The sequence below is a fragment of the Phyllostomus discolor genome, chromosome 4, assembly GCF_004126475.2.
Source record: "Phyllostomus discolor isolate MPI-MPIP mPhyDis1 chromosome 4, mPhyDis1.pri.v3, whole genome shotgun sequence".
In the NCBI taxonomy this organism is placed as follows: domain Eukaryota; kingdom Metazoa; phylum Chordata; class Mammalia; order Chiroptera; family Phyllostomidae; genus Phyllostomus; species Phyllostomus discolor.
The window spans coordinates 173,607,124-173,626,233 of NC_040906.2; the positions used below are offsets into that span (position 1 = coordinate 173,607,124).

General features: G+C 41.9%; 1 protein-coding gene across 1 annotated transcript in view; it reads left to right on the forward strand.

The window, feature by feature from the left end:
- The first annotated feature begins 4,850 nt into the window (after nucleotides 1-4,850).
- SLC35F1 (solute carrier family 35 member F1) overlaps nucleotides 4,851-19,110 on the forward strand; it is a 360,365-nt gene continuing 346,105 nt past the window's right edge. The window contains exon 1 of the mRNA XM_028510989.2: nucleotides 4,851-5,543. Coding sequence (XP_028366790.1) covers nucleotides 5,374-5,543 — 170 coding nt within the window. The 5' untranslated portion in view covers nucleotides 4,851-5,373. The remainder of the gene's footprint in view (nucleotides 5,544-19,110) is intronic.

The window sequence follows — 19,110 nt, forward strand, 5'->3', positions numbered from 1 at the left end:
TGTCTCCAGTAACTTTCTGGGGGGCAAATTTCTCATTTGACCATAACTATAAGGACCTATTTCTGGACTCTCAATTCTGTTCTATTGATCTTTATGTCTATCTTCAAGCCAGTATTATGCTGTCTTGATAACCGTAGTTTGACAAATTTTGAAACTGTGAAGTGAAAATCCTCTAACCCTATTCTTCTTTTTCCTAATTGTCTTGGTATCTATGGTATTTTCATCTTCATGTAAATTTTAGAATCAGCTGGTAAGTTTTGGGGAAAAAACACCAGAAGGGGTTTTACCTTGTATTGTACCTGTAGATCAATTTGAGGAGTGTTGCCAGCTTAACCATTGCATGTCTTTCCCTTTCATTCGATCCTCAATTTATTTCAAAGCCTTTTATAGCTCTTCACATGTATATCTAGGACTGCTTTTGTTAGATTTTTTTCCTAAGTAGTAGTTTATTCTTTTAGATGTCATATTTATGGAACTTTTTTCTTAATTTCATTTTCAGATTGTTCATGCTAGTGTATAAAAATGCAATTGATTTTTATATGTTGGTCTTATATCCTGTAACCTTACTGTATGTGTGTATTAGTTCTTAATAGTAGGGTTTTTTTCTTGTACATTTCTTGGGGTATTCTTTACACGGAATCATGTTATCTGTGAACAGTGATAGGTTCACTTTTTCTTTTGCTATAGGAATGCCTTTTATTGCCTTTTCTCATGATTGGACTGGTTAGGCCCTCCAGGCCAACAAAAGAATGGTTCTTTGCTTATTCCTGACCTTGGGGGGCTTTCAGCTTTTACATGTAAATATAATTTGTATTGCAGTTATTTTGTAGATGTTCTTTCAAAAAATCCCCTTGTACCACAAGTTTTTTTGAAAGATTTTATGATTCTTTTATTGTCAAATGCTCATGACAGTTTTGTTCTGTATCTTATTAATATGATGTATTACATTAATTAATTTTCAGATATTAAGCCAACATTGAATTTAAGATAAATCCCACTTGGTCGTGGTATTGGATATACAATTCAATACCACGGGAGCTTGTTTGCTACTTTTATATGTTGTGGGAGCTTGTTTGCTACTTTTTTGTTGAGGATTTTGCATTTATATTTATTATGAATATTGATCTGGTTTTAATTAGACCCCAAGCCTAGAATGGTTTTTACATGCATACCTGGTTAAAAATAATCAAAAGAAGAATATTTCTTGCTTTGCAAAAACTTTTTGAAACCAAATTTAAGTATCTATTATAAATAAAGTTTTATGGAACAAAAGCCACACACGTTTAGTGTCCTGTTGTCTGTGGCTGCGTTCGCTCTGCAACAACAGAGCAGTTGCAAGAGACCACATGGCCTACACAACCTGGGGTGTTATAGAAAACACTTCTAACTCCTGCTGTAGATCACTAATCAGCTTTTTCCCTGATCCTTTGCATTTGTCATCATTATTTGTTAATTGCTAGATGTGGTGACTATAGGCTATAGACATTTTGGATGATAGTATCTTTCTCCAAAGAGCATTATACTTTAATATGGAAGGCAAGCATCTCGTTTGTCAGGTAGTTTGGCTTTATCAGGAGGTTTGGTTTTTTCCTTAGTTCTAAGGCATAGCTCTTGCTGCAATGACATACTTCTTATACCCAGGGTGTGGCCTTTTTTGGAGCCTCAACCAAAAGTCTGGGACTTTACCAACTACTCTGGGCCTAAATACCAACCTCTGTTCCTCCCAGCACTCCCAGCTACATCTGAGATCTCTGCCCAGCTTTCCAGCTTCCCAGCAGCCTTCTTTGCTGAACCTTCCAGAGCCTGCCCGGGTACAGCTTAGGAGTTGGCTCAGTGAAATTTTCAGATTTTTTTTTGTTCCTTCTCTTAGTTCCCTCCTCTCTGTAACTCTTCCCATGAAGTACAGTAGTCTTTGCAGCTCTACACTCTGATCTCTGGCCCTTCAACCCAGGGAGGGTACCACCCTCTGGCTACTATCAGCCTGAACTATAGTTTGGAAAACACCCTCAGGGTAAAAGTTAGGATGAATATGGGTAAAAGTTAGGATGAATATGGAGCTCATCTAATGTGTTAATTTGCTTCATTTCTTATGTGTTTTTTTCCCTGAAGGATCATAGCCTTACATTGGCCACTGCTTGATATTTTATTTTATTCATCTTTACAATTCTTCATGGGGGGTTTATTCAAATAATATCCAATCCATCATGTTCAGGTTCAGATGAATAATTTTTAAAAACTATCTTTTATGCCAGATAATTTATATACATTATTGCTAGTTTACTGTGTCCTGAAAGGTGTATGTTATTATCCCCATTTTTATGGGTTAGAAAACTAATGCACAGAATGTTTTTTAAAATTTCCTAAAATTAACCCAGCCAGTCAATAGAGCTGGAATGGGAGCTGAAATATTCTTTGACTCCAGTTTCTATCATAACATGCTTCCTGCTTAACCACTGACAAATCCATGTATAAATTTCACACAAAAGTCAGTACAATTTTTGCTCAAAATTTTGCATCAATATTTTTGAGGATTAAAATGTGTAGAGGGAAAAATATTGAAACCATCAGCTAAAAATGATCAGGGAGGTTTATATGAGGGTTTTGCTCCCTTGTTAACAGAAAACTGGTAACTAGTTATATGTAAAATAGTGAGAATTTCTGGGGTGTTACCATGAAATAATCTTTGTTTATGTTCCCCAAATTCATATGTTGAAGCCCTAATCCCCAATGTGCTGTTATATGGAGGCGGGCCTTTGGGAGGCAATTAGGTAATAAGGATGGAGGCGTCGTGAATGAGATGACTACCATTAAAGAAGAGATGTGAGAGAGATTCTCTTGGTCTCTGTCATGTGAAGATATAGCCAGAAGGTAGCTGTTTGCAAACCAGGAATAAGGTTGTTACCAGACGTCCAATCTGCTATGACCTTAATCTTAGACTTTCCAGCATCCAGAATTGGGAGAAATAAATGTTTATTGTTTAAGTCACCCAGTCTATAGTACTTTTTATAGCATCCTGAACTGGCTAAGACAGAAATCACTCATATACTTTTTGGCTGCTCTCTTGGGCTAGTAAATAAATTGTGAACGACTCAGAGGTAACACGCGACTGAATCAGTGCCCTCATTGAATATGGCAAGCTTTCTTACCATGTCACCATGAGAGAAATGACAGACTTACCATGTCATTATGACCAATGTACCATAATATGAACACTGGGTACATACTACTTAGGTATTTTAAACCTATGAAAATGAAGTCGAGCCCTGGAAAATTAGCCCTTGTTCACAATAATGCAAATTTTCTCTTCTAACCCTCCATTTCTCTGATTAGAAAGGGTCAACTGTCCAGTGTGGCTTGGTTGGAACACTGTCCTATAAACCAAAGGGTCTTGGATTTGATTCTCCATCAGGGCATGTGCCTTGGTTGTGGGTTTGGTCCCAGGTTTCAGGCATGTGCAAGAGGCAAATGATCAATGTTTTCTCTCACACTGATATTTCCTTCCCTCTCCTTTCCTCCCCCTAAAGAAAAGTCAATTTGAAGCGTACAAACGCTATTCTGAGTTTTCTCCAAAGAAATGTTTCCAAAACACATGACAAAAAAATTACATAAATAAACAGAGAAGGGTTGTAAAATGTTTAAACAGTTTTTGAAACTGTTGCCCATTGTCTGTTTCTCTGCTCTGTGTACATTCTCCATACCCACCAACACCACATATGAACTTATTGATGAGAGTGGCTTGCTAAAGTTCTGCCAACTCAACCTCCCAATTACTTTATACATTTCTTGGATATAAATGAAAAAACTACCCATTCTACTCCCTTTCCCTTCCTGTTCTGCACAAACTTTTCTCCGGCTTTGCTTTCTCCTCTCCTGCTTCAGTTTGTGAATCAAAACACTGCAGCTCCATCATTCTAGATGCCACCTGTTTTGTAGTATGTGTTGCCTAGATTTAACCAGACTTAGCAGAGAAAGAAAAAGAGTGGGAGAATGGCACAGAGAAAGCTTGGGCCACTGAGTATTTGCAGCAACACGTGCTATTCCAGGCAACTGTTCAGCAATTTGGGGAGGATCATTAGTCACTTTTGGAGCATGAATTTGAAGCTTTTATCCAATGCAGCACACAGGTGCAGTCTGTGTTAAACAGATTAGTCAATGTGTCTGGTGACTCGGAAGCCTGAAACAGGCGAAATTCCACTCTTCCTCACGTGAGTGGGAATATCTTCAAAATGAGCAACCTTACAGAGGTCGCTGAGAGCCAACTTCTGCTTCCAAAAGAAATCCAACAGAACCAGCACGTGTCAAGTGAGACTCCGATGATGTAATGGTAAGAGTGGAATGGCAATTGTGCAATAGTGTTTTATTAAACACGGCTGGTCAGAGAAAGGTAAAATGAGCAGCAAGTTTAACCCTGGAATCCACATGCCATTGCTAAAAAACTACGTAGAAATCCTTCCTTTTATTTAGAGCTGATGAATAAGAGATCTTGAAGACAAGAAGACAGTAGGAAAAAGGGAAATAAGCCTTCCCCACATCTTTTCTGTTTAATGCTATGTCAGACACACCTTCAGGTGAGTGTAGGGGCCAGCAGGTGTCTCAGTCCTGTCGCTGTCCAGGAACGTGGTGCTAGATTCCTTGGCACCTCGGCAGGAGCGGGGAGTCTCCACAACTAAAGAGGGAGGATCTATCCCCAGACCCGGGAAAACACACGCACACACACAATCACTGCAACTCAGACCTTGGACTTCTGTTGACTGGGGAGAGGAGGGTCGCTGGCTAAGAGGCACCTCGGTAGCGCCCTCTGGCGAGGACAGAGTGTTCGTGTCCCCCGCCCTGGCCCCCCTTACTGCTGCCGCCGCCGTGGTACCCCCGCCCAGCTCTCGGGTTCGCTCGGTCTCTCACTTGCCGAGACACAGACAGACGGCAGCTTTCCCAGCAAGCAGGAGACAGGCTTAGGCAGCTCGCGCAGAGAAGACCTGAGCACCAGGAGAGAAGGCAAAGCCCGGAGCCTCATCCCCTCTCTCCGTGAGAGCCTTCTGAGACCTCGGGCAGCTCCCATCCCTGCACAAGCCCTTTCACGGTCACTTTGCGGGGCTTGCCGGGACTTGGGGACGTGTCTCGGGAAGAGCCAGGGCAGGAAGCAGGGGGTGGCGGAGCGAGGGTGCGCACGCTGGGACTGGAGAGGAGTGAGTGGCGGGCTGGGCGGAGGCGGCGGTGGCCGTAGGCGCGGGTGCCTCTCCGCCTCGCATCTTCGCAGGCAGCACCGCCTCCCGGCCGCGGCGGCCCGCCGGGTCCTCTGCGCGTTCCCGGGCCGGAGCCGGCGCACGATGCGCCCGGCTGCGTTCTGATCCTCGCCGCGCCGCTGCCTCCGCCGCGATGCTTCCCCCCGAGCCGCCGCAGCAGCAGCTGCAGCCGCCGCCGCCGGCCCCACAGAACCATGTGGTGACCACCATCGAGAACCTGCCGGCCGAGGGCAGCGGCGGCGGCAGCCTGTCCGCCTCCTCCCGGGCTGGCGTGCGCCAGAGGATCCGCAAAGTGCTGAACAGGTGAGCGGCGGCGGGACGCGGGGCAGGGGCTGCGGGCGCCGGCCCTGGGGTCCCCTCTGCCCCGGGGCGGCCCGAGGCCCTTTGGGACGGAGTCGCGGCCGTGGCCGGGGAGACCGGAGGGAGCGGGCGAGGACGTGCCCCGCTCGCGGAGAGGCCGTGGCAGCTTTGTCCCGGAGCGCGGAGCCTGGGGTGCCCGCCCGGGCTGCCGGCGGGTCTGAGGCGGGAGTTCGGGGAGAGGCGGGGTTTTGCCTGCCTAGTGCGGGGTGTCCCCGCTCGCACCCGGCGTAGGCGGGTTGTCTCACTTCCCTGCTCCACTCGTACCCCAGCTTTACGCTCAAGGGCCGGAGGGGACGGGGAAAGGGGGGGCGGTGGCCGGGGCGGAGGCGGGAAGGCGTGGGGCTGCGGCGTTGGCGTGTAAGTCGCGGGCCTCGCGCCTCGACCGTCGCCGCCCCACCCGTGTGCCTCCGACACCCCCGGGCGAGGCACGGGGGTCGCAGCGACGGTCCGAGCGGGTGGGCGAGCGGGCGGGCGGCGGACCCGCTGATCTTGCCCAACACTTCGGTTGCCGCTGTGACTCTTCCCGGCTGGTAGCAGGAAAGGGAAGCTAGAGGCCTGGATCAGACCCACGTAAAGTGCAAAAATGTTGCTGGAAGGGTGTGAGAAGGAGGCGCCCGGCCAATCCTAAGCCGGCTGAAGCCGAGGCGAGCGAACGCCTACCCGCCCGTGCTTCCAGTGCCGGAATCTGCGCAGTGGATGGACCGAGGACCAAGGACGAGGCGTATTAGGATGAGAACCTGGTTGGTGTGAAGATCGGGCCCCCTCCTGGTGCCCCTAACTCGACTGTGATGTAAAAGGGACTTTCTCTACTTAACTAACGTGAGATGGTCGAAGAACTGACCCTTAGAAATAACACAGAGAATTGGTTTTGGGTGTTTTTATTTGGGTGCGTGTGTGCTTTCCAATGCATCTGTAAGGGTAACTCTTAAGGTCGTTTTGTTCATACAGGTTTCAATGTGGCACTGTTTTGGGTAGTTGTGATTCTCCAAGGAATTCACATAGAGCTCTTCGGGGCTTAAAGCTCTCCTGGGAACACAATACTTACAGAAATAAAACCTTGAAAAACTTCCGTATTTTAGGAGTATGGTTTAATTTAGTGATATCAAATCCAAACCGTTCAGGAATCCCTTGTGAAGACAATATGCATGTTAGCTTACTTGTGGGCACCTCTGTATGTTTCCGGTTATTATCAAACAAGAAGAAATTCACTCTGAAGTCAGATGTGAGTTGGTAGTTGAAAGGCAAGCCTTCATGTTCCTTTGATTTGTAGCTTAGAATTGCACCTTCCACAATATTACATTTAAAAGATAATGAGCAGAATAGGCCCTTTCTTGGGTAGGTCAGCTGGTTAGAGCAATCATCTGGATATGCCAAGGTGGCAGGTTTGATCCCCGGTCAGGACACATACGAGAATCAACAAATTCCCTCTCTCCCTCCATCTCTCTCCCTCTCTCTTTCTCTCTCTCTCAAATCAATAAATAATAAAATAAAAAGTGATGAGCAGAATAAATCAAGAAGATGCTGGCTCAGTACATATTATGAGGGTTTCCTATTTGTTATGATTATCTGTGGTTTTTTGAATTGTAAGTGCTTTGGCATTCATTGGCTGTTTAAATTTTTAAGCAGAGCATGTTAATTATTGATTTCCCTCATCAACCTGAGTAAATAGTGCAATAATTCATTTATCTTTACATGATTATGACTTCTTATTGATCTGTGCGGGGTGTTTCTTGACAGTTAATGTACTTTAAAGTCCAGAATGACTGCTTTGGGGCAAAGCTGTTCATCAACTTGGACCATCATTTCTTCATTTGCAAAGTGTGTTTTATAATACTTTTCTTACCCCTCTTACAGTTTTGAGACTTAGATGGGATTATACTGAAGAAAACACTTGGGAAGTTATAAGGCTTGACACAATTGATTAATTCAACTAATTTCTATAGTCTCAAATGGGTCTATGGGAATATCATAAGCAAATTAAGTGAAGTCATGGTACATCACGGGTAGAACTATGTGTCTTACGAAGCCTTCAGTGTTCTGTGACGTGACTCATACTGGTCCAACTTACCGAGGAGGGACTCAGACTGAAAGGCTGGGTCAGTGGCATTTAATCACAGGTACCTCTGTGAATGGAACCTTAGGCCTACAGTCTTTAGCCTTCAACTAAAATATTTGTCTTTCAGAGTTCTTCAGAATGCTCCTCATAATATTTTGTACTGAGTAGATGATCTTTCTTTGACCGTAAGGGAAAAAAAAGGAAAATTTCTTTTTGGAGGAGCACCTTTGACAAGGAGACTGAAAAAAAAATCAGAATAAATGTGAAAGTCCCCATGGAATAATTTTGTTGGCATCCTGATGGGCTTAGCTTTTGCCCCATGGTTAGGTCAACAGGAGACCAAGTTAGTGATACATGCTGGGTGACTTGGCTCAAAGGTGTGGGGGGAGAGTGTGCCACCATGTAGGTGTGGTTCCTGTCTGGTTTGAACCCTCCAGGTGTGTTGGACTAGTTAGTAATGGCTAATTACTCTGTTACTAGTCCCTTTGGGGCCAACTGTAAGCATCTTTGTTCATTTTCTAAAAGTTTAAGATCACTTTTTTCTCCTTTTTCTTCTCCTTTTCCTCTTCATCATTTCCTTAATCTGTTTCTTTCACCTGTATTGCTCTATCACTTCAGTCTTCTGGGCTTCAGGTGTTTCTTTTCATCTACCTCTGACAAATAGCAACTTAGCTGTTAGTAGAAAGTGAGGCTGCAAATCTGGAGCCCATATAAAAATGTGTCCCTCCAATTTTTGGCATGCAGATACATAGTTGGCAGTGTTCTATTGCTGTGAGCTGGCCAGTAGAGTCACTTTATTGTTGGAATGGGGCACTGCACCACTGTTAGTTAGCTGTTGGCATCCTTTTGGGTCAAAGAGGCTGGGCTGAGAGACTGAAGACAATGCAATAAGATGAGGAGTGTTAGACTCGGAGCAACGCAAGCCTGGGAAAAACCTGCTACTGGTCACAGTCTGTAGCTACCTGCCAATGATGACGAAATGGAAGCACATATGCTATCTATATCCTGTCTACCTAGGGAGAGATAAAGAGAAGAATTGATTAATAATTAATTAAAGGTACTTGCTCTCAAGAAGCTTAGAATGAAAATGTAGTGTTACCTTAATGAAATCTGTCTTAAATTATCTTACATCATTTATTTCACCCCTCTTTGAGGCTTTAGATTTGGATCGCTGCATTTTGTACATGACAGTTGGACATCTCACTGATTGACTGCTCATTTTCTGTAGAGCAATTAGATTATAATATAGTTGTATACAAGACTTTGGTGAAAGAAGAGGTACAAGGTAATTTTTCTAACCAGTTAATGGGATGTGTCATATTCTCCCCACCCATCCTATTCAACATTGTTTTGGCAGTGGGAATCAAGAGATATGAGATGATTTAAATGCTGGGTTAATTGTTACTTCTTTAATTCCCAAAGATCTAGAATAATGCATTTGCTCAAACGAAGAAAAAATTATGGCAAACTCTTCTTCACTTATTTCTTAGTGTGGAACATTATTTATTATCCTGCCATCATGGCAAGCAAGATATGACGAGAAAGAAAATACTTCAAGGGTGACAGGTGATGACCCTCTCATAGAAACTGCTGATACCTATAGATTTTTTAGAAACATACAGAAGTAGATACAGAGCTATTTGGTATATGAAGATTTTTCTCCTCTAAAACGATTACTTAATGAATGTGCTTATGTGTAGTTTTATTTACCTTTTCCCACTTGATATTATTTTCACATATTTAAAAAAAATGTGGACTTCTAGTTTTGACCCACTTTATTTGCATTAAGGTATACTTTGGGATGTCTCAGGTAATAAAGGGCTTTTGCCTTTTCGAGTCTTGTAGGGAGGATATTTAATCATCAGAATGGAGCCAGTAGTGTGATTCTGGGTTCTCTCTTCATTTGATGTGGAACTGATTTCCAACTTACATTTTGATTTAGAATTTTCAAATTTCTGAAACTTTTTTTGAGTTGAAAATCAGGAAACATTAAGGAGGTTACATGAGAGAGTTAGTAGCAAGCCTACATAGAATCAGTATCCAGGTGGGAAGTTACATTTGTGTGTACATTTATATATATATATATATATATAGAGAGAGAGAGAGAGAGAGAGAGAGAGAGAGAGATATCACTTCACTGAGTCACTAAGTAGGTTGACAGAACACGGTGAACCAACAAAATGGTTTCCAAGGAACAGAGTTATGATTGAACTAAGTATTAGGTACAGTTGATGAAGATGTATTATAATTTATATGAACCATTTTTTTATCAAGTGGGAAAGCTTCTGTTAAAATTCATAACGAGGTGCTTCCTCAAGCTGCTCCTTTTAACAGATGTCAAAATGAAAGGGGAAGATCAACTGGTAATGAGGATAATTGATACAAAATATGCCAAATGGAACTGAGTGGTGTGATTGAAGACAGACATCTCTAAGATCAGTAGTAAACAAAAGATGCATTTATTTTTTAACTAAAGGAAAAAAGTTATAAAAATAAAAGATCACTAAGTAATGTCATTTTCCTGCACAGAGCTTAGAGAAATGAATGTGTATATTAAAGGAGTGATTGGGTTTCCTCAGGTAAAGATGATGCATTTCCAGGTAATTAATGTGTAAGAAAATGGACATATCTTTGTGTAATTTTTCTTTGACCTTATACTTGAGCACTGAAGTACCCAAAATCCCTCTGTGCATCGGGGTCATCATAATAGATATCTATTGTTACTGTACATTTCTATACATGTAGATGATATAGGAATTTCATTTCACTGCCCACATAGTTATAAAGTTACTCAATGCAAGAGCTGATTTGTTTTTTAATTATCATTTCTCATAAAAATAGATTGTAGAATATGAAAATATTACTACCAGGTTTTAGTTTAGCTTTCTTATTCAAGTTCAGGCCAATGAGCATTCACTGTACATTGTTAAAACACATTAATTCTTGATTATATTTCTAAAAAAGTGTGCCTGGGAAGTCAAATTCCAAAAGACACGTGGAAAAATACCCATAAATATTTGGCATATTTCTTTACTATGGTGTGAACCTATACAAGTATATAGTCATTAATTTTTTAGTCATCATAACTACCTAACATAAAAATTACTATCCTAAATATTTTTAAGTGTACACTAGACTAGTGTTAACTGTATGCACATAAATTGTTATGCAACAAATGTCTAGAATTTTTCATCTTGTAAAACTGGAACTCTGTATCCATGGAACATCTCTTTTCCCCCTCTCCGCTGACCCTGGCAACCGCCATTCTGATATATGTTCCTAAGGGTTTGAGTATTTTAGACACCTCATATAAATGAAATCATGCAGTCTTTGGCTTTTTGTGACTTGCTTATTTTACTTAGCATACTGTTCGCAAATGACAAACTTCCCTTTTTTAAGGCTAAATAATATTTTATTGTATGTATATATCACATGTTATTTACCTGTTTATTTGTTGATGGATATTTAGGTTGCTTTCATGTCTTAGCCACTGTGAATAGAGCTGCAGTAAACATGAGTTTGCACATACCGCTTCAAGATTCTGTTTTCAACTTGGGGAGATTTATACCCAGAAGTAGGTTGCTGGATCATATGATAATTCTATTTTTAATTTTCCGAGGAGCTTCTGTACGGTTTTTCATAGTAGTGGCACAGTTTTACACTCTCTTTTTTTAAAATATATTTTATTGATTATGCTATACACTCTCACCAATAGTACACAAGGCTTCCTACTTCTCATCAGTGCCAACACTTGTTACTTTCTGTGTTTGTTTTTGATAGTGGCCATCCTAAAAGGTGTGAAGTGATGCCTCATTGTGGTTTTGATTTGACTTGCATTTCCCTAATGATGTTGAGCACCTTTACATACATTTGTTGGTCATTTGTATACCTTCTTTGGAAAACATGTCTATTTAGTTCCTCTGCTTATTTTCAAATAGGATCATTTGGGTTTTGTTTTTGTTCTTGTTGCATTGTAGAAGTTTTTATGTATACTGGAAATTAACCCCTAATCAGATATATGGTTTGCAGATATTTTCTCCCATTCTTTTGTTTGCTTTTTCACTCTGTCAATTGTTACTATATTCATTTATTCTTTATCACTTATTGTGTGTTGAGCCCTCTTCTGGAGGACACATATATGACAGAACATTACTCTTGACTTGAGGGACCTCAAAATCTAACTAGGTAATTTGCCTTGTACTGCTACTGACACTGTATCATTATAGTCTGTAATATAAATTTTTATGCATAATGTCTAATTGTATACTTCTAACTGTCTAGACACTGAAATCATGTAAATAAGTTGTTTGATATGCAATCCACATTAAACTTCTCATTCTGTCATTTTGACCTTATACAGAGACTATCTGAATGTACAATAGTTAAGAAATTTCCCAGGAAATGTCAAGGACAACAATAAAAATTTTGTTTTTTAGAATATTCTTAAAAATCATACCTTAATCAGTAGCAACATGAATGTAATTTATTTAAGTATGCTATTACTAAAATTTTGAAAATATTATTTTCATTGGATTTAAATTCTAAACTGTCCCTCAAGAAAATTTACCTATGTGTCTCTGTGATGATTAAAAATACTTTAAATACCATCTGATATTATGAACCACCAATTTCTGCCATTTTAAACAAATTCATTAGGGAAACCAATTACACCTGAGTAAACATTTGAAAGATTTAAAAAACAAAACCATGCTAATTATATCCAGACTTAGAACCACAGGGCTATAATTCCTAATCATTCATGACTTTGAGATAGCACAAAGTACTAGTCCATCATATAGGACAAGACAAATACTTCTTTGGTTTCTCATTCATTTATTCACTCATTCATTAAATGAGTATTTCTTGAGTGCTTACTATGTGTTGTGCACTGTTGGATCATAGTGATGAACCAGACAGGTATAGGGTTGAAGTAGACTCTTGGTGCCATTGGTGGAGTTTCTAACTGTTATTACCTTTTTAATATAGTCTGTCAAGGGGAAAATTTAAGTAGAAATAAAGATAACATATATCACCTCTCAAAAGTGATTACGCTCTGAAGCACATCTAACAGAGGTGTACACAAAAGCCCCATAATTGAGCTGTTTACCTGTGGGAAAACTACTCAAGAGGAAAACTGAACCAATAATAAAATTACTCCAAGTGTACACAGAGTCAAGAGGCAGATCTTTCTTGATGGATATAATTTGTTTTATTCAGGACTTGGGGTAAAAAAGGACTAGCCATTAATGTTCATCTACCTTCAGAGTGTTAGAAAAGAAAAAACTAGATTTTAATACCATCCTGCCATTTCAGGGTGATCTATCAAGGTCGTTGCCATATAACCCAAGAACATAGAGTTTCCTGAAAACATTAACAGCCTGAAAGTGCGTACGCAGCTGTGAGGGAGCCTGGCCACATGTTTGTTCATTGTAGGTAAGAGAGATTTAAAATACAAAAAGAGCATGAGGATGAGTTGGTGGAAGGACTGGAGGCTTTATTATATAATTTGATACAGTCTAATGAGGGTGTTTGAGTTAAAATTAGCATTTAGACAGTGGTTGAAATTCTTAAATTTTACATTGTGAAACCTAAATTTTATATTATAAAATTTTATATCATATTTTAGTCTAATAATAACAAAACTTATTATCATCCTTTCATAGACAGGGAAACCAATTTTTGTGACTCTGCAGCCAAGTACAAATTTTATAAGACCAAAAGGGAGGGAGAGAACATATTTGTTGGGAGCCGACCAGCAGCTGACCTTTGACACAGTTGGGTCGGGTGAGACGCATCTGCACAGCAGAGGAGACTATGGCCAGATCTCCTGTCTATCCCCTCCCGTATGCCTGTCCCTGCTAGCGATAGGTGGTGGGGTTTTTAGTTACCTGTGCGTTATAACAAAAAATCTGCACAATGCCTCTGATTCTGCATGAAATGACTTGCTGACCACAGAATAGAGACCCCTAGCAACCCTAATGTTGCCTGTTTCCCTCACCTGGGAAGTTAAGGACAAAATTAAACTATGGGCAGTAACTGCCAGAACGCTGAAGGAAGCTGTTGCTAGGAATGTTTCTTAGGGAGTCACCACTCAAAAGCTTAAGATTTATTAGAACCACTGCCCCTCCCATACCTTGGACAGGAGTGTATAGAAGCAAGGAGTTCTAGTTGAAAATAATAATCTCAATACATGGAAACGAACACAAAACATGCCCCCCCTCACCAAGATGTATAAATCAAAAAACCTAGGCAAAAAACCAGTTACCTGAGATAAATTTAACCTTAATGGATAATAGTTGATTTCTATATACCTATAAATCACCCCTTGCACCCTTTTAATTTAGACCAATCCCTAGAATTTTAATAGATGCCTAGTTACTAATTGGCACCTGAAAGTTTGTGCCCGTATAGCTTCATTGGCTATCTGATTAATGACCTTCTTGGTCAAAATAACCTTTGTTTAATATGGTTGATCTGTGGGACCTCCTGTCCTTTTCAGTTATGTCTTTGTTTAACATGATTGATCTGTAAAACCTTCTGTGTTTTTAGAAATTATCTCTGTGGTAACCGTTTCTGTTTTAATAATCACACTATGCATTGAATATTGTATAACCTCCCCTATAAAAATAAAGATTGATTTTCCTTGGCGAGTCAGTTGGGCCCAAAAGCCTGGCTGTCTTCTGGCACCCCACCTGGTGTCTCGATTTAGTCTCTTTGCCTTAGCCGTGCATCCTTAGGGGACCCTGAGACCCTGCCAAGGCTGGACCCTGCCAAGGCTGGACCCTGGCACATATTGGACTCGAAATAGGTTAGAGGTTTCAGGAATACGTTTGCCCTTGGCTTCGAAACGTGGTGTTTTAGTCATCTCAGGCTGACCCTCCTTTGTGAACCTTCAGGGGCTCCACGCTTCACTGTAGCCCAGAACTAGGCCTGTAGGCAAGGAGAAGAGCTTGGGTTTTATTCTAAGTGGAATGGTGAGCAACAGCAAGGTTTTAACAGAGGAATAATCTGGTTAATGTTTTGAAAAGACCACTCTGGCTGCTGCTGTAAAATGAATTGCAGGAAAGGTAAGTGGATCCTGGAAGAAAGATGTTAGAAGCTTGGAATGGAGGGTAGCAATGGAGGTGGAGGTGAAATGATTGTGTTTTGCAGTGATTTGCATTGCATTGAGAGATGCAACCCATGGAACTAGGTGAGTGATTTGATGGGGCTGCTGAAGGAAAGAATAAAGAAAAATTCCAGTTTTGGGGAGCTTGAGAAATTGGGGGAGTGGTGGTACCATTATGTAAGGTGGAAAAGACTGGGAGAGGAACATGTTTGTGGGTAGAAAGTTAAGAGTTGACTCCGGTAAGTTACATTAGAAATTTCTGGTGGAATTGTCAAATGGAAGCTGGAGAATGGGATTCTGGGAAGAAATCAGAGGCTGGGAATTTTGGTTGGGGAGTCACTGGTGTGGTCTTGGATGAAATCATCTTGAGACAATGCATGGATAGGGGAGCTCACTATGGGCAGCATACCAACTTTTGAGTCAAACAGAAGAAGAAGACCTGGAGAAGGAGGGATCTGAAGTAGGAGGGGAAACAGGAGAGTGTGGTGTTTAAAAGCCAAAGGGAGGGAGTATTCCAGGAAGGAGGAAACAACAGTCGACTGTGCTGAGAGTCACTGAGGCAAGGACAGGGAGGTGACCAGAGAAACTGGGGGGCTATGACAAGCAGGGGTTCAGAGTGGTGGAGCTGATGGGAAGTATGGTGGGGTGGTTTCGGGAGGGATCATGAAGTGACAGGTTTAAAAACATAACTTTTGGTATATTTTGCCTTACAAGGAGCAAAGTAACAGGAAAATCTTTTAATAGAGGGGATAATACAAAAAGTCTACGTGCTGATGGGAACCGTAGAGTAGAGAGGGTAAGATGGCGTCCGCAGGAGGAAAGGGGTTGAAGGGAGGGGGAAACACTGAGAAGGCTAAGGCAGAGGGGTCCTAAGCACAGGGGGTGGGGTCGGCTTTTGGGCGGAGCCAGGACACTGTACCGCACAGGAGCGGGTGCACAGAGGTGTGGTAGGTACAAATGAAAGTAATTTGGTAGATTTGGTGATGGGAATAAAAGGCAGTTCCTAGAAGGTGGCTCATCTTTTTCCGTGAACTCTGAGCAAAGATCTCAGTTGAGAATGAAGGTGCATGTGGTGGAGAGGGTAGGATGTTTGTATGGAGAGAAGTGGGAACTTGTCATTCTGAAGAGTCTGAAAGGACACATACCAAAGACGTAGAATAGAATTGAATGGCAGTGTTGCGTGCTGAATTGACGGCTGTGGTGGGGGCGAGGTTGTGGTGGGATGGGCAGAAAGAAGCAACTGCTCTTTGGAACATGTCTTGGGAAGGGCAGTCTCAGAAACACGTCTGGGCCCAAGCAGCACACCAGCAAGAACCATCAGTGAACTCAGCCATGAGGAAGAAGTGAGGATACTGGTGCAGGACATATTTAAGGAAGCTAAGTTCTGACCATATCAGGGAGTGGGGTGTAAGAGAAGGTGAGGGAATTAAAAGTCACTTCGAGATTTTGTCTTCAGGCCATTGGATTGGTAGTGTCTGTTTGTCCCCTTCAGAATGTGGTATTCTGTTTCAGGCAACTGACTTTTGTTTGGGAATGTCTCAATTTTCTCACAGGTAACTGGTTAAAATCATCTTAGCCCTTCATTCGCCATTGCATTTTTGTGATTTTTTGAATGAAATAACATCTGGAAGAGGGCTTGGAAAGCTGCCAGGCACTGTGCAGTGGTCATCCTGGTCACCAAATTAAAACGAGAGCCCTGGTTTTCCGGGCTTCGTGCTGTCACCAGGCCCGTGATCAATGCTGGCCGGTGCCCTCCGCACACAGAGGACATAGACGCAAGCCCTGCTCTGGCCCCGTCGTTTTTCTCACGAGCTTGTCAGATTCTGAAGTGAAACCCACCCATCTGTGAACAAGGCACAAGCCTGTCAACTTCAATGTGTTTCTTTCTTTCTTCCTTCTTTTTGAAAGCTAGACATATTTAATTTTTTTTTGTTTTTGTCTTAAGGAGGGCTCATCTTGGGAAGCCTAATTTGACAGAAGGCATGTGGTCCCGCTGTGTGATTGCGACCCCGAGTGAGGCTGTTTCAAGGTACCTGTGGTTTGGAAAGGAGAGTTTGACAGGCTTCAGGAAAGGGTTAGTGCCTCTTGAACTGGAGTGGTTTCAAAATGAGCTGGGGCCTAAAAGGCTCCATAGAGGCCGGCAGTGGGACAGACAGAGCAGTTCAGAAGGAAGGGACAGAGCAGCTTTAATGTGCTAATGAGGGGGAGCCCAGATGCTCTGGGATCAGAGGAGCCCTTTGTGCCAAGGGATCCCAGGGATGGCTGGAGTCTCTGTCCCTATGTGGATGCCACGGCAGACTGGAGAAACACTGCTTTCAGAGAGGGGCCCTGTCCTCAACAGATAGCCTTACAGGCCTCTCTGTACACTAGTGGGCAGTGAGGGGCCATGGAAAATCCCAGGGTGGGGAGACTGCTTGAAAACAGGGGAACTTATGAGCTGGCAGGGAAGTATGTGTGGGGAGGACAGAGGATGGGAAGCGGGAGATCTGGTCTGGAGGGCGTGTGTAGTTGGATAATGTTAGAAAGGACATTCTCAGCTTCACAGAGTTAACTGTTTTCCTCCCAGTCCTGTCAAGCTCGGTGCGTGGTGTTCAAGTCACTAGAAGGAGGTGATCTGTCCTTGAAAATAGTGTGAGTCAGCTTTTAGCGGATTACGGTGTAAGTGTGAAATATCCCCAAATCAGCCAAATGAACACTATCATCGCCCAGAGGGCACTGGCATGAAATTCATATTCTGGTCATTTCATTCACTGATTGCTCCAGAATTGCCAGTGGGGAGGGGTTAGGAGCACCCCGCTTTGGTTGGAAGAAGGGTCAGGGAACTAATCTTGAAGCAGAGTTTGCATAGCAAGAACCCAGTATCTACAAAGGTTGTGTGTTTACTTGTGCTGAACTCATCAACTGATGGAGAGAGTGGGTTAACAAACTGCTCTCAGCCACCCCTTAACAGTGCCTCTAAATTTCATTATAGTGTCGGGGTGGTTACTGTCTCAGGAGTTCCCAGGCAAGAGACAAATGAAGAAGATTGATTCATGGTGCCTTGACCTTTTGTTTGTCTCCTCTTCTTCTTTCTGAACCTGCCTGAGGGTATCTAATATAACATATAATATACATATTATTTCCCCCAAATTTATATTAGCTATTATTTCTAATATCTATTAGATGTTATTTCTTTTTATTTTATTTTTTAAATTTTAATTGTTGTTCAAGTACAATTTTCTATCTTTTACTCCCACCCCAGCCCACCAGATCATATTGTTTCTAATGATCTGTTTGTCTCTTTTTGTCTTGCTTTGTTCTTCTCTCTCTCCCCTCCTCCTCCCTCCCCCCACCCCGCCCCCATTCTCTCTCTCTCACACACAGATAGGTAGAGAGGATGGTTTTCCGTTTGGAATAATTTGTCCTGTTTATGTGAAGATAACCCTCAAATTACCTCACCATGCTTCCCCCCACTTCAGAGCCGGTTCAAGAAGAATGCTTTGTTATTAATGTTTTATTTTGAAACCATTGAATTGGTATTTCCTATGAAAATGAAAATATTCAGTGTGGAATTACCAATAAGTTCTATTTCTGCAAGTGTTCACACTTTCAGATATAGAACAGCCATCCTATAGAAGATCATGCACCTATAGAACAGCCATCCCATGAAGACTGACCCCCCTCCCATTTTCCTGAGCCATATATAATTTTATTACATTTCAGCTCTAGTTGATAATGAGTCTGGTGACTTGACTTTAAAATTTTACCCTCTTTTATCTTCTCTGATTCTAACAGTTTGTGTGGTTTTAGTGCTTTCCAGGCAAAATTCTTTTTTTATTAAATTTTTTTCTCCCTTCTTTGATGCTTCTCATTTATTTCGTGCCCCTAATGGGATACATGCATTTTGGGTTGACCTTCCTTAGTAAAAGCCAGGTGCTCTCAAGCCTAAAGGAGTATAGCCCTGAGGTCCTTGCTTGCACTGGTTTTAGAAAATTGATCATTTGCAACTCTAATGCTGATAAATGGACTCATTTGCTTCCAATGCAAAGAGACCATAATTATTACTTCCCTAGCCTCAAAGTTAATTGCAGCCTAAGAGTACACCACCGTTGATGACAGACGAAAAGCACCATTTAAAGCATTTATAACAATGGGTATCAGGTTGCTCATTTTGGATTATCAATTTGTCAAAGAAAATGGTGATTCTGAATGGATGTAAATGGGAATGTACACAGAATGGTACCGGGACTGCAATTTTTTGGGCTCTGGACTGGTGAATTGCAATACAACAATAAGAAAAAATTCTTAGCAGAATCTTCCTGTTTTTCTTTCATCACAGCTAGAAAGGAGTTCATTGGATTTAGGAC